The sequence below is a fragment of the Molossus molossus genome, unplaced genomic scaffold (genome assembly GCF_014108415.1).
Source record: "Molossus molossus isolate mMolMol1 unplaced genomic scaffold, mMolMol1.p scaffold_m16_p_5, whole genome shotgun sequence".
Lineage (NCBI taxonomy): Eukaryota > Metazoa > Chordata > Mammalia > Chiroptera > Molossidae > Molossus > Molossus molossus.
In genome coordinates this window covers 65,735,744-65,748,109 of record NW_023425388.1, presented here as the reverse complement: position 1 = coordinate 65,748,109, position 12,366 = coordinate 65,735,744, and the positions used below count along the sequence as shown (strand labels likewise).

The 12,366-nt window shown below is 40.8% G+C and overlaps 1 protein-coding gene across 1 annotated transcript; it reads left to right on the top strand.

The window, feature by feature from the left end:
• The first annotated feature begins 989 nt into the window (after positions 1-989).
• Positions 990-6,991, top strand: NDUFB4 (NADH:ubiquinone oxidoreductase subunit B4). Its single transcript, XM_036243338.1, has 3 exons — positions 990-1,240; positions 5,264-5,410; positions 6,876-6,991. Exons 1-3 carry the CDS (start codon positions 1,061-1,063, stop codon positions 6,936-6,938), a joined length of 390 nt encoding a protein of 129 aa, XP_036099231.1. The 5' UTR covers positions 990-1,060; the 3' UTR covers positions 6,939-6,991.
• Positions 6,992-12,366: the final 5,375 nt, after the last annotated feature.

The following is a 12,366-nucleotide window of genomic DNA, read 5'->3' as shown; positions in this document are numbered from 1 at the left end:
CCGACATTGTCTAGGTCCCTTCTCTGCCTAGCAACCATTTTCCCACATACCTCCATGTCCCTAGACAGTTCATCCAAGCTGAAGCTCTCTTTTGATCCAGCTTCCTTGCCTGAGTTAAGGAAATACTGTTTACATGTTTTCCCTTGAGGAGTATCTGATTGGTACCCAAAGACCCTGCCAGGTAACTTGGAGTTGCTCTTTTCTCTTGTAGTAGAAGAGGGCGAAAGACAATAGAAATGGAGATGGTTTCCTTTTGAATTACTTTCCTTTTCTCTCTAAATCATCTTTCACAGTAAAATACAATGTCCCTTTGCATATTTTCATATCTTTAAGGTTGTTTTCTATTCTTAGCATCTGAAGAGTGGTAAGAGATTTTAGTATTTTAACCAGCATGTTTCCTCACAGGTTTTATTTAATTTTTGTCAGACCTACTATAGCATCATTCTCCAACTAAACATTATTACACGCGTATGGTGAATACTCTTCTACTCATGTTACATGGATCTAATGTGGCAACATAAAGCTTTATCTCTTTTTCTTGGCTAGGGAGTTAAATTTTGTAAAGCACTTTGGCATCTATTCGTTGTATTATTGAATCCTCACAACACCTTTGCTAGGTGGACAGACTAGGAGTCATCAGCTTCCGGATATAGACCGGGGAACTCAGGGCCTTTAAGTGACTTTTCCAAGATCACACAGCGTGCTTGGATGGATCCACACTGACACAGGGCTTCACAACCAGTTCCATGTCCTGTTTCTGCAAGTCCCACACAGCTCAATTTCACCTCATAAATTCTGTCACGTCAGTAGAGAAGGCTGCTAGAAAGAAACAAGCGACAGATTGAAGGGGCAGTGGGGTAGAGGAGGGAAGTGGATGGGGACACTTAGGCTAGGAAAGCCCTCTGCGCACGCGCAGATCGCTATCAGAGGGCCAGGACCGTCAGGCAGGAAGCTAAACTCTTCTCCAACCTCCGCCTAACGCGCAAGCGCACTTTTTCTCAGGATTAAGGTCAGAAGAGACAGGGGCCGCGCAGGCGCAGTTGCGGGCCAGGTTCCCAAGATGTCGTTCCCTAAGTATAAGCCGTCGCGCCTGGCCACCTTGCCCCCTACCCTCGACCCAGCTGAATACGACATATCTCCGGAAACCCGGAAGGCACAAGCCGAGCGGTTGGCCATAAGGGCCCGGCTGAAAAGGGAGTATCAGCTTCAGTACAACGACCCCAGCCGCCGGGTGCTCATCGTGAGTGGGGGTCGGCAGGGCGGGAGCTCGGGCGGTCCGCTCAGGCCGGGCAGCCCTGACCCGCCAAGGGGGCCTCGCAGCGGGGCGGCCACAGTTCCCGACCCGTGCCTTAGACATTGGCCCTCGTCCAGGCCCAGAGAGCAGGCCAACTCACCAGCCCTTTAACCTTGGGGAGAGTTTGTTGGTCAAAAGAATGGGTTCTGGGTTCACACTCCTGGCTGGGTTTGAGTCCTGGATTGATCACTTCCCGCCTGGATGGTCTTGAGAAAGTGATTCAACCCCTGGGCTTACGCTCAGTTTTCCTATCAGAAAAATGGGGGTAATATAGTACTACTTACTGTCTTATGAGTATTAAATGAGTTAAAGCACGTGACCGGCCAGTACAGTGCTAGGATTGTAATGTGTTCGAAAATGTGTGTGTTTTGGGGGGGTGGGGTGTATTTTTTTTTTTTTTAAGCCATTTTCCACCTTACAGTTCACAGTTCATAGCCATGCTGCTGTTTTCTGACAGGAATATAGTGATTCTTCACTTTGTATTTTTAAAGACCCTGCAGTTTTTTGAAACTGGGTTGTAGAGTCAGATTCCAAGGTGCTACACACTAGCAAACTACAGGATGGGGCAAAAGTAGGTTTACAGTTGTGAGTACGGGAAACACAAGTTTATTCTTGCATTAATTATTTCTTAACTTTTATTTATTGACTTTCAGAGAGGGAGGAACATTAATATGTTGTTCCACTTATTTATGCATTCATTGGTTGATTCTTATATGTGCCCTAACAGAGGACCGAACCCACAACCTTGGTGTATTGAGAAGACACTCTTACCAACTGAGCTGCTTGGCCAGGGCCTATTTATTAATTATTGTATTATTTTCTATAGGAACAACTGAAAACTACTTTTTCCCCCATCCTGTATATGTCCTTGGGCAATTTGCCTGACCCCTCCGAACCTTTGTTTTCTGATCTTCATATATGGAAATGGTATTATCTTCTTCATATAATCAATGTAAAGTTAAATGAGGTAGCTTGTGTAAAATTCCTGGCAAATAATATATGCCCATCAAACATTGTTATTATTTAACTGGTGTGCTTTTTGATAATTTTCTGTACAAGAGCTGTTTAAATATGGTATCAAATATTATTTTTAAAAAACTTTTCCCAACAGTTGCATTGGTATTCTGTAGGAATTTTTGGAAATTGTGAGAATTGAAGGACATTTACAACTCCTCAGGCACTATCTGAACTTTCCTGAATATTATTCAGATATCACAACTATGTAGAGAGTTAAAGCTCTATTACTATCCTTGTTTTACAGATGAGAAGACAACATGGGAAGGACAAGTAGTTTATAGAGTGATACTCTGTTAGCAAGTGATAGAGCAGAATTTGAACCTTGGTTTAAGTAACCCAAAGCATCTGCTTAACCAGTTGGCTGTATCATTTCCAGCCAGAACCTTGTTTATTTGGGAAGAAGGTGCAGGGAGAGACATTTATTATATGCATTACTCACACAATTAGATTCGATGTGCCGGATAGTATGATGCAGTAAGAAAAGAATAAGGCCTTGAGCCAGATAGAGTTGAGGTTTAAACTCCAGAGTTTCTCTTCCAGTTCTGTGACTTAGGGCAATTTCAATTTTGTCATGTAGAACAGAGATAGTGATACCTGCCTGGTTGTTCTGTTCATTAAATGAGTGTCTCACACTTAATCATATATTGATCAGTACATGGAAATTACTTGTCTAATATTTGAGAATGATTGAGTCAGTGAATAAATAATTATAGTCCAGGCTCTGTTTTAGATGTTGTGGGTAACAGTGGAGAATAAAATAGGCAGAGACCCCTGTCCTCATAGAGCTTTCTTTCCAATGGGGGAGACAAGTAGTAGGTTAAAAAAAATTAATCATTTAGCCTGTGAGATAGTGATGCATGATGAGAAAAATAAAGTAAGGAAAGGGATTCAGAGTTGGTATATATAGTAGGAAAGGAGAACAACTGCAATTTTAGATAGGCCCAGGGAAGGCCTTGCTTAGAAGGTGGCATTTGTGTAAAGATCCGAAAGAAGTGAGGTGAGGGAACAGGGAAAGTAGTATTTTAGGCAGAGGGGACAGCAAGTGCAAGCAAGGTCCTTAGATAGGAGTGGTCCTACTTAATTGCAGAAATACTGAAGACAGCATCATGGCTAACATGGAGAAAGGTGAGTGCAGAGTAGGAAGAGATGAGGTCAGAAAGATAGATCACACCAGGCCTTGTAAGTCATTGGCAAATTGGACGTGAAGTGTAAGAGAAGGCGAGGGGTCAGTGATGACCCCAAGGTTTTTGACCTAAGCGATCAGAAAAATGAACTTGCTTTTTGCTAAGACAGAGAAGAGTGAGAGGATCAGGGATGGAGGTAGAGTGGAATATAGGGAAATCAGTGTGGGATATATCACATTTGACATGTCTGTTAGATAACATGTCACTGTTGAGCAAGTAGTTGGATATTATGTCTGGAGTTTAGGGTAGAGGTCTAGGGCTACAGGTATAATTTTGGGAGTTATCAAGCTATAGATGTATATTTAAAGCCATGTCACTGGAGGAGATCACCAAGAGAGTGAATGTGGTTAGGAATGACTAACAAAGTCCGAAGTCCAATATTAAGGAGGAAGAGAGCAAAAGAGACTAAGAAGGAATGGCCAGAGAGGAGGAAGACCAAGCCAGTGTGTTTCCTGGAAGCCATGATTTCAGGAAGGAGTGTTCACCATGTCACATGCTGCCAGTAGTTGAGACTTGTGGTGTCAAAGAACTATCCTCCATGGCATGTGTGTATTGGAACCTCTCTTAACAACAGTACTGGGCTCAATGAACTATGGTCATAGGGCTATTGATATTTTTCTGAAATGAAATGTGTTCTAGAAGACTGATCTGTCACATATCTAAGTGTAGAGAGGTGACTGGCAGTTTGAGAATTCACGAGAGTCATTCAAATACATTAATAGCAGAAGGGATAGGTAAAAGAATGGATGTATTGAACTCAAACATCCCTTGAATCTGTATCTTGTGTCTTCACCTTTGCTGTTTCTGCAAACAAGTTTGGTTTAAAATGTTACTGTGAAAGATCCTGTTTAAGTAAGTTAGTCCTACCAATCATGGCTTCTTGGTATTGGTTAGGACCCTGAATATTCTCCTTACAGCTTAGTATTAAGATTTTAAAGATGATTTTATTTGCTTATTTTTATCTATAAGTTAATCAGAGTGAATAATTTTGTAAAATCATTTGGGGATTTAGCTAATTAAATTTAATTATGTGTTTGAGGTATCTTTGTTATTCTTACATAGTTATTCTAGTATAAACATATTGAAGTGAACAATTAGTTTTTTTCTTAACTAAGACAATGATTATTTTTCTTTAACAACAGCCTTGTCCTTTCTACAAAACTATTTTAATAGTGTGAAATGTAATATTTTGCTCTTAAAATATCAGCCAAGTCAGCTTAAAAAACTTAAAAGTTTATCGTTAGCCTACCTCAGTCTTCACCTTTCTGCAGCTTATTTGTAGCCTGGAAAGACCAATTTTGGGGTAACATTATAAAGGACCTGGAAACAATGTACAAAGCATGATAGAACATATGAAATCTATTTGTTGTCATCGGGAATACTATGTGGTTCTAATGGTTGCACTTTAAGAAAGATGATGAAACTAAAAACAATCCAGAAAAGGATAGGTAAAAAAGATCAAAGAGAAAAAGTGGGTTCTTTGACAGCTTTAAAAAGATTAGGATTTTTAAATCTTAAATAAATAGAAAGTTGAAGAGTGTTATAAAAATGCTTTTAAATTCTGAAGGATTTGAACAGGATCATCAGAGAATTATTCAGTAGATAGTAGAAATAAAAGATCCTCCCTGAAGCTATTTAGGAATATTCAGAGTAGACCCTTAACTAGTAGAGAACAAAAGGGAGGACTCTCCTGTGCTCCTCCACAAAAGTGCTGATGACTTAGCGTGACCCTGCTTAAGTTCCTGTAACTTTTTGTTATTAATTCTAGGAAGATCCTGCTTTGGCTCGTTGGACCTACGCAAGATCGGCAAATGTCTATCCCAATTTCAGACCCACTCCCAAGAACTCACTCTTAGGAACTGTGATTGGAGTTGGGCCCCTCGTCTTCTGGTATTACGTTTTTAAAACTGACAGAGTAAGTATTTGGACCTGAGGGTTAGTTTTATGTGATAGGTTCACCTTGAGCTGGCTACTACTCTTTGTCTTGATGATTGCTACCAGTGCACCTCCCATCTTGGCTTTCTACTTTTCCTTCACTCCCTCTCTTCTTTTATCTTTATTCCTTTCCAGCAAGAGATAAAACATAATTTGAATTACATGTTTGGTTTTATTTCTTTATCATTTCACCTCATAGAAATACGCTCTGTTAAAAATCACTGTAATCTGCCCTGGCCAGTTTGGTTCAGCGGTTAGAGCGTCGGCCTGTGGTCCAGAGAGACCTGTATTCGGTTCCCGCTGAGGGCGCGTACCTTGGTTGCAGTTTGTCCTGGCCCTGGTTGGTCGTGTGGGTGGCAGCCACTCGATGTGTCCCTTTCACGTCACTGTTTCTCTCTCTCTCTTCCTCTCTCTCCCTCCCACTCTCTCTGAACAAAAAATGGAAAAATGTCCTCGGGTGAGGATAAAAAAAAAAATCACTATAATCTGTGGGTCTTTCAAGTTTAATGGTTGCTCTAGAATTTAAAGTAATAAGTTGGTCAATTTAAATTTCAAAGGCTTGAACTTAGCTCATGAAAGAGTTTTTCTGGTATATTTTAGATGATGGAAGGAAATTATACTGTGAATGTTATGTAAGAGAATACAAAAATAACTTTTAAGAAGTTAATTTCTTTTTTCTCATTAGAAGATGTACAGAAAGAAAACTTACTCTGATAAATCTTTAGATACTATCTTTGTAAATTTTTGCATTTAGTTTTCTTAATTCATTTATTTTAAAAAGAGATATTCATTAGAGTTAAGTATTAGCAAAATACATAAATCATTTAGTGTGTTCCCTATTTGTGGGCATTCTATTGGTTACCTTTTACAAGTTAATGTTAAAACTTATTAATACCCTAACAACAGAAAAGCAAAGGCAGCCTGTGTTGGGAATCACTGCCATCAGAGGCCTGGGTATATGATTGCAGAGAAAGCTAAGCTTATCTTTGACACTAGACCACTCCGATGCGCGAACTCCTGCCCCAGCTTCCAGGCTCCATAGTGCCATCTAGACTGGAGCCCCCTATCTAGTTCTGCCTTAAAACAGCCAGTCCACTCTCCTGTTAGAGCATATATACTTGGATTATCTTATGAATATTGCTTAACAGAAGGGTAGGCCACACCCAGAAAGTATTAGCATTTTGCTTGTAATAATATGCTTTTTAATGGGGTAATACAATTTTACTTACTATAATGTGGGTAAGATATTTTTCAATAGCAGTAGTTTCTTATTGTTCCTTTATTTTTTCAGACTACTACTTCCTCACTCATGCTCCATAGATTTTTAGAAGGAGGGGGGTTGGAATTAGGTTTGGAGTGTGTCATTCCTGTTTTTTAGAGTTGTATCATGGGTTGTACCAGAATGCATTGTTTTTAATGTTTGTTTGTTTTTTCTGTTTACTCAGGATAGGAAAGAAAAACAAATCCAGGAAGGAAAATTGGATCGAAAATTTAACATCTCTTATTAAGTCTGACATGATCACTATATGTGTTATTGTTTAATAAATCTATTAATCATTAATAGTTTCTCTTTCTTAATGTACCTTGATTCAACATACATTTGTTGTAGAATCTCTACTTAGTGAGCATTCATAGTTTAATGAAGAAACAGATGCATGTTTATTCATTTACTCATTCAACAACTGCATGCCTACTATGAGCCATGCATTGTGCTATGTCCTGGGAATACAACAGTCGGTTAGACAAACTTAGGCTCTGTGCTTAAGGAGTACACTTTCTGACAACTTTTTATTCAACAGTTATTATTTGAGTGTTTATTATATGCCTGGTACTACTTAATACCTAAGCTCTTATCTGGCTCCTGCCCCAGTGGTAAATGCAGCAGAACAAGCACAGTAGAGTGGTGAAAAATATTGCCAGACTGGTGTGGCTCAGTGGTTGAGCATTGACCCATGCACCAAGAGGTCGCCAGTTCACTTCCTGGTCAGGGCTCATGCCCAGGTTGTGGGCCGAATACCCAGTAGGGGGCAAGCAGGAGGCAGCCAGTCGATGTTCTCTCATAGATGTTTCTCTCTTCCTCTCTCTCAAATCAATAAAGAAAAGAAGAATACAATGAAGATTCAGGAAAGTGTGGTAGGCAAACTGATGGGGGAGCAGCCCTGTCTAGGGAGGTGGCATTTCTAGGTACTGAAGTTCATAAGATTGGCAGGGCATAAAAGGGCAAGGTGTTGGATGTGGCTGCATTGGGAACCACTGGGATGAGAAGACAGGGAAGATGGAGGCCATGCTGAGGAACAGAAGTAAAATGGTTTAGAGCAGCGATTTTTAATGTGCCACAAGAATTTCTAAAACGTAATATCTGACTGTTTAGTCAGGGGCACTGACCCCTTTAGGTTATCAACTAAAATAATTACGGTAGCCAACAGAACAATAGCTGTCTGGTGTGAATGAATCAAACTATTCCTTTTTTTTGTCAGATCAGCAAAAAATATATATATTTTTGGTGTGCTGCAGAATTTTAGTAAGTATATTATGTGTGCTTGAGATGAAAAAGGTTGAAAAGCGCTAATGTAGAGAATGGGCTTTGGAGGTCAGAGCTGGGCTAGAATTGAGCTTAGCAGTTAGAATCCCAGGCCTCCACTGTAAAATGAAGACAGTAATGCCTACTACCTCAGAAGGTCATGAAGATGAAAATGAAATAACAGAATTGCTCAAAAAAATAAAGCTACCCCATGCTTTGTAGTTCAGTCTTAAAACAGTAGGGTGACAATTTCATCTACGAAGGCAAAGTACAATGAAGTGTATAGTAGGAACAACATATTCTGTAGGACTGATTTACATTAGTATATCAGTTTCAACTTCCAAGGCATATTTATAACTGTTCTCTCATTTGGTCCTGATATGAGCCTGGGATACCCCAAAATGCAGAGCCTGAGTGGAAAGCTTGTATGCAGATAGTTTATGTTAGGAAGTGATCTGAAAGGATTAGAGGGAGACTGCTAAGAGTGAAACAGGCAGAGGGGAAGCCCATCAAGTATGTGCGAATGGCCTGTTGTTTCTGGGAGTAAGTGTGTAATTCTACTAGGGACCTTCTGAGGAGCCCTGTGGAATATACAAGGAATTTTCCCTCCAGACTTGGAAAGCGAGTATTTCTCCACCAGCTCTTCTCCCTGCTGGTCAACAGTTGGTATGTGCAGTTAGTTCCCTTGCATTCCCAGGTGTGGGCATACCTCAGAATGGCTGGCTGCGTCCTTCCAGGCATCTCACATGGACGAGGACGGAAACTTAGGGCAGAAAGGAAGTGATGTGCTGTTCAGCTGAGAAGTATTGTCTGGTCACATCTGCAGGCAGCTGAGAGCTGCAGCAGCAATTGGAGTAAAAAGATGGGCCAAGAGGAAGAGGAAGGCACAGGAGGTATAGGATTTCCTCATCCACTCCATACACAGCTTGGATCTATGCACAAATAAATCCAGTCTGTAACATGTCATTCAGGGTGGTGGTTAGGTACAGACTCAGTGCAGGAGAATTAGTGGAGCAAGCTGCCATCTATACTGTTGAAACTAGTCCGGAGCTATAACTGATACTTATTTTCCCCCACCATGCTTTCTGAATTTCCTTTCCTTTGACCCTCACTTTAGCAGGTCTCGATTGCTTGCCTGATAGAGTCACCAGGACCCTCATTTCCAAAGGCCAGAACTGTAATCAGGCCACTGCTGAAGCCATTACCTGTTTATAGTTATCACTGGATCTGGAAGCATCAAGGTCCAGTGAATCCCCTGGGTTCCAGACATAGCCCTTCCTGCCCTCATTGTGTAGCAGCAGCTTGAGTTCCTTATAAGGTCACTTAAATGCTGCCAGTATGAAAACTTTTTCTTTCTTTTTTTGATCTACTTTTCCCCAGGTACAAGAAGCTCAAAATGATCAGGAGATAGTAGAGCTTCAGATTATAGTGAAAGCCTGAGATTTCACTTTATAAATACATATTTGGTTTTTGTCCCTGTTTCTGGCACAGAGCTTCTAAAACCCTTGGGATTTCCCAAGTGATGAGATAAAGGTGTCTATTGATATGTTAAGGAGGTGAATTTAGGACCCTACCTAAGGATGGGGGCTGGTTGCCAGGAGAACCAGCCCTGTGGTTAGAGGGTTAGAACTTTCAGTCCCACCCACTTCTCGCCTAGCCTTTGTACCCCTGCTCAACTGGAAGGTATCTAAGTTCTCTGTGTCTTTGTTTCTTTTCTTTAAAATGTTATATGAATAATATTTACACTTATTCATTATTTAATAAGTTATTAAAAGTCATAATTTTCAAAACTTTTTTTTTAACATTTAGAATTATTGAGCAATGGGTTCGTAAGAGTTTACTTTTTAAGTCTTTTTTAATGATCACAAACTGCCCCATATCACACCTGGAAATGGTCTGGTGAGAACAGCAATTACACCTCATCTTAGCATTAAATGCTGCCATGTGTCTGACTGATGCCACTAGCTCTGGGCACTGGGCACAGGATCCCACACTGGTTACTCTGCCTCTGTTGGTCCAAGAACTCATCAAACTTGTTGCAATCACAGCCACTGGAAAGAGTTCCTCAAGATTCCTGTTATCTTCCCATCACTTGCTCGGGAATTCAGGGGAATATGATGGGCCAAGCCTGGGTCATGTGCCTGAGTCCTAGCTGCACGGGAGGCTGAAAAGGCAAGCACATGGTATGTTCAGCTCTAAATTATAAGGCGGTAAGAACTTTTCTCAAACATAAGAAAGTGCTTCAAATGCTGAGCCTCCAACAAAGTGACAGGTGTGTACTAAAGAAGGTAACCAGGAAGGAACCAGATCATAAGGCCCTTATCACAGTTAAGAAGTGTAGACTTGAATCCTGGCGGCCATGGGAACCATTGAAGGTAGTAAGCAGGAGTAACCTGATTGGTTTTGCATTCCTGGAAGATCATTCTGAATCCTGAAGGAGGATCTTAGGGCAAGAGAGGCTGGAGGATGACCAGTAGTCAAGCTGTGGAAGACTTTAGGCCAGAAATGATTTTCAGTTTTTGAGACAGCCTTCATGTAGAACAAAGCCACCTCTGCCAATCCCAGGATGACTCACTGGGATGTGAACTTGTTGAAAGCTTTATGGAAGTCTAAATACATATCCTGTTAGTTCCCCTTTATGCACACGCCAGGAGCCAGTCTTCTTAAAAAGTCCTTATCCTTGTGTGATATCCCTTCCCCTCTCTGAAACAAAACTGCAACTCTAACAGGCTGGTTTGTTTAAATACCAAGGGTTTTTTTTTTTTACCCTTTATTATGGATCCTGCCTGGATAAAAAGATTATATTTATGCTCTAATCGAAATCCCATCATGTTCAGTCCTGGTTTTTTGTTTGTTTGTTTGGTTTGGTTTGGTTTTTCTCATTTCTGGTGGCACCTGACACAGTCTTCTAATAACTTCGGGGGAGAAACAGAGTACTGATCATTTCTACATTCTTCAGGATCGTTAATTGGGTATTTGAAGAAATTAGAGATCTGTACAAGAAACTGCCTTGATCAAATATACAATTAAAAATATGGATAGCACTTTAAAATTAATAAAAATATAAGTATTTTCAAAGATACTGAATTTTCAGAGCTTTCACTGTCACTTTCTACTTTTGTGTGAACAAGTAGAATTTTACTGTGTTCTAGTCAAGGGTCCATCCGTACTTATAACTGTGACTGTGATACTGCCAATGGTTCCCCTTCTGGCTGCCTTACTTGGTGCCGTTTCTCTAGCTGAGATAGAGGCTCCTTCTGCCGATGCCCACTGTAGCCTGGAGAGACACTGAGTAGTGACACCCACCTGGACACCATCATCCCAAGAAAACGCAGTGTGCTTCGAACTCATTGCCAAGCTTCAGGATCTAAAGGATTAAAGTCAAGTTCAAAGTCTGACATCTGACCTCTGAATGTCCCTAGAGATGGATGGCTGGTGAAACATGAGATTGCTGGAGCAAACCTGGCTCCAGTAAAGTTCAAGTTCATTCCCCCCATAATCATAAGAACTATTACGTTACCAGTTTTGAGTCAACTCTTTACTTCTGTCACCAATTGCATTTAAATCATTTCCTCTCTTATTTAATAATTAAGCTCTGGAACCATCTTGGGGGTGGGGAGACAACTGGCTGAGGCTGAGGGACTCAGGGGCTGCAAGATGATATGAAATTGTCATGGGTAGGAGGAGAGGGTGGCAGGGGACTTCTCTTGAAACTACATTTACACAATTAAGCACATTGTTTTCTACTTACAACATATGTTTCATATCAATTAAAAACACTATGTTTTCTACAGAGGGTTTTATTCATAGTTTATATAAGATGGAGACAGCATTGAAGAGTATTCTTGTTTTACTTGGAGTGGCTTGAGTGAGGGTAAATGGAAATGGGGGTGGTCAGTTTTCCTGAAGCCATCTATTAGAAGTTGGATAGGCAGCTTCTCCTCCAAAATCATGCTCTGCAGAAGGAGTGGCACAGAAGTGGTTTGGTCCCATCAGAGCATTGGGGAGGAGACACCAATGCAGGTTGCAAGGAGAATAAGCTGCTGTTGGTCTGCAGGTACTGGGGATGGTTGGTTTCCTGGAGCCACTGGGGTGGAGGAGCCTGTGTCCTACAGAATTCTAGTAGAATACTGGCCATTAGGTTTCCTCTGCATTGATCAAACACTTACTGAGCCCTGATCATTTACTAAGCACCGAGGATACTAATATGAAGAAGATATAGGTCCATGGAAGAACTCATAATGATGAAAGACAATTTACAGCAGTCAACATTTATTACTCTTTTACTTGTGTTCCAGGCACTAAGCTAAAGTAAGAGCGTTACACACCTCCTCCCAACATAACCTGAAGATCCTCGTTGCGCAGATGAGATTTAGAAAGGTTAAATAATTGAGTCCTCTACCTAATAAGGGCCA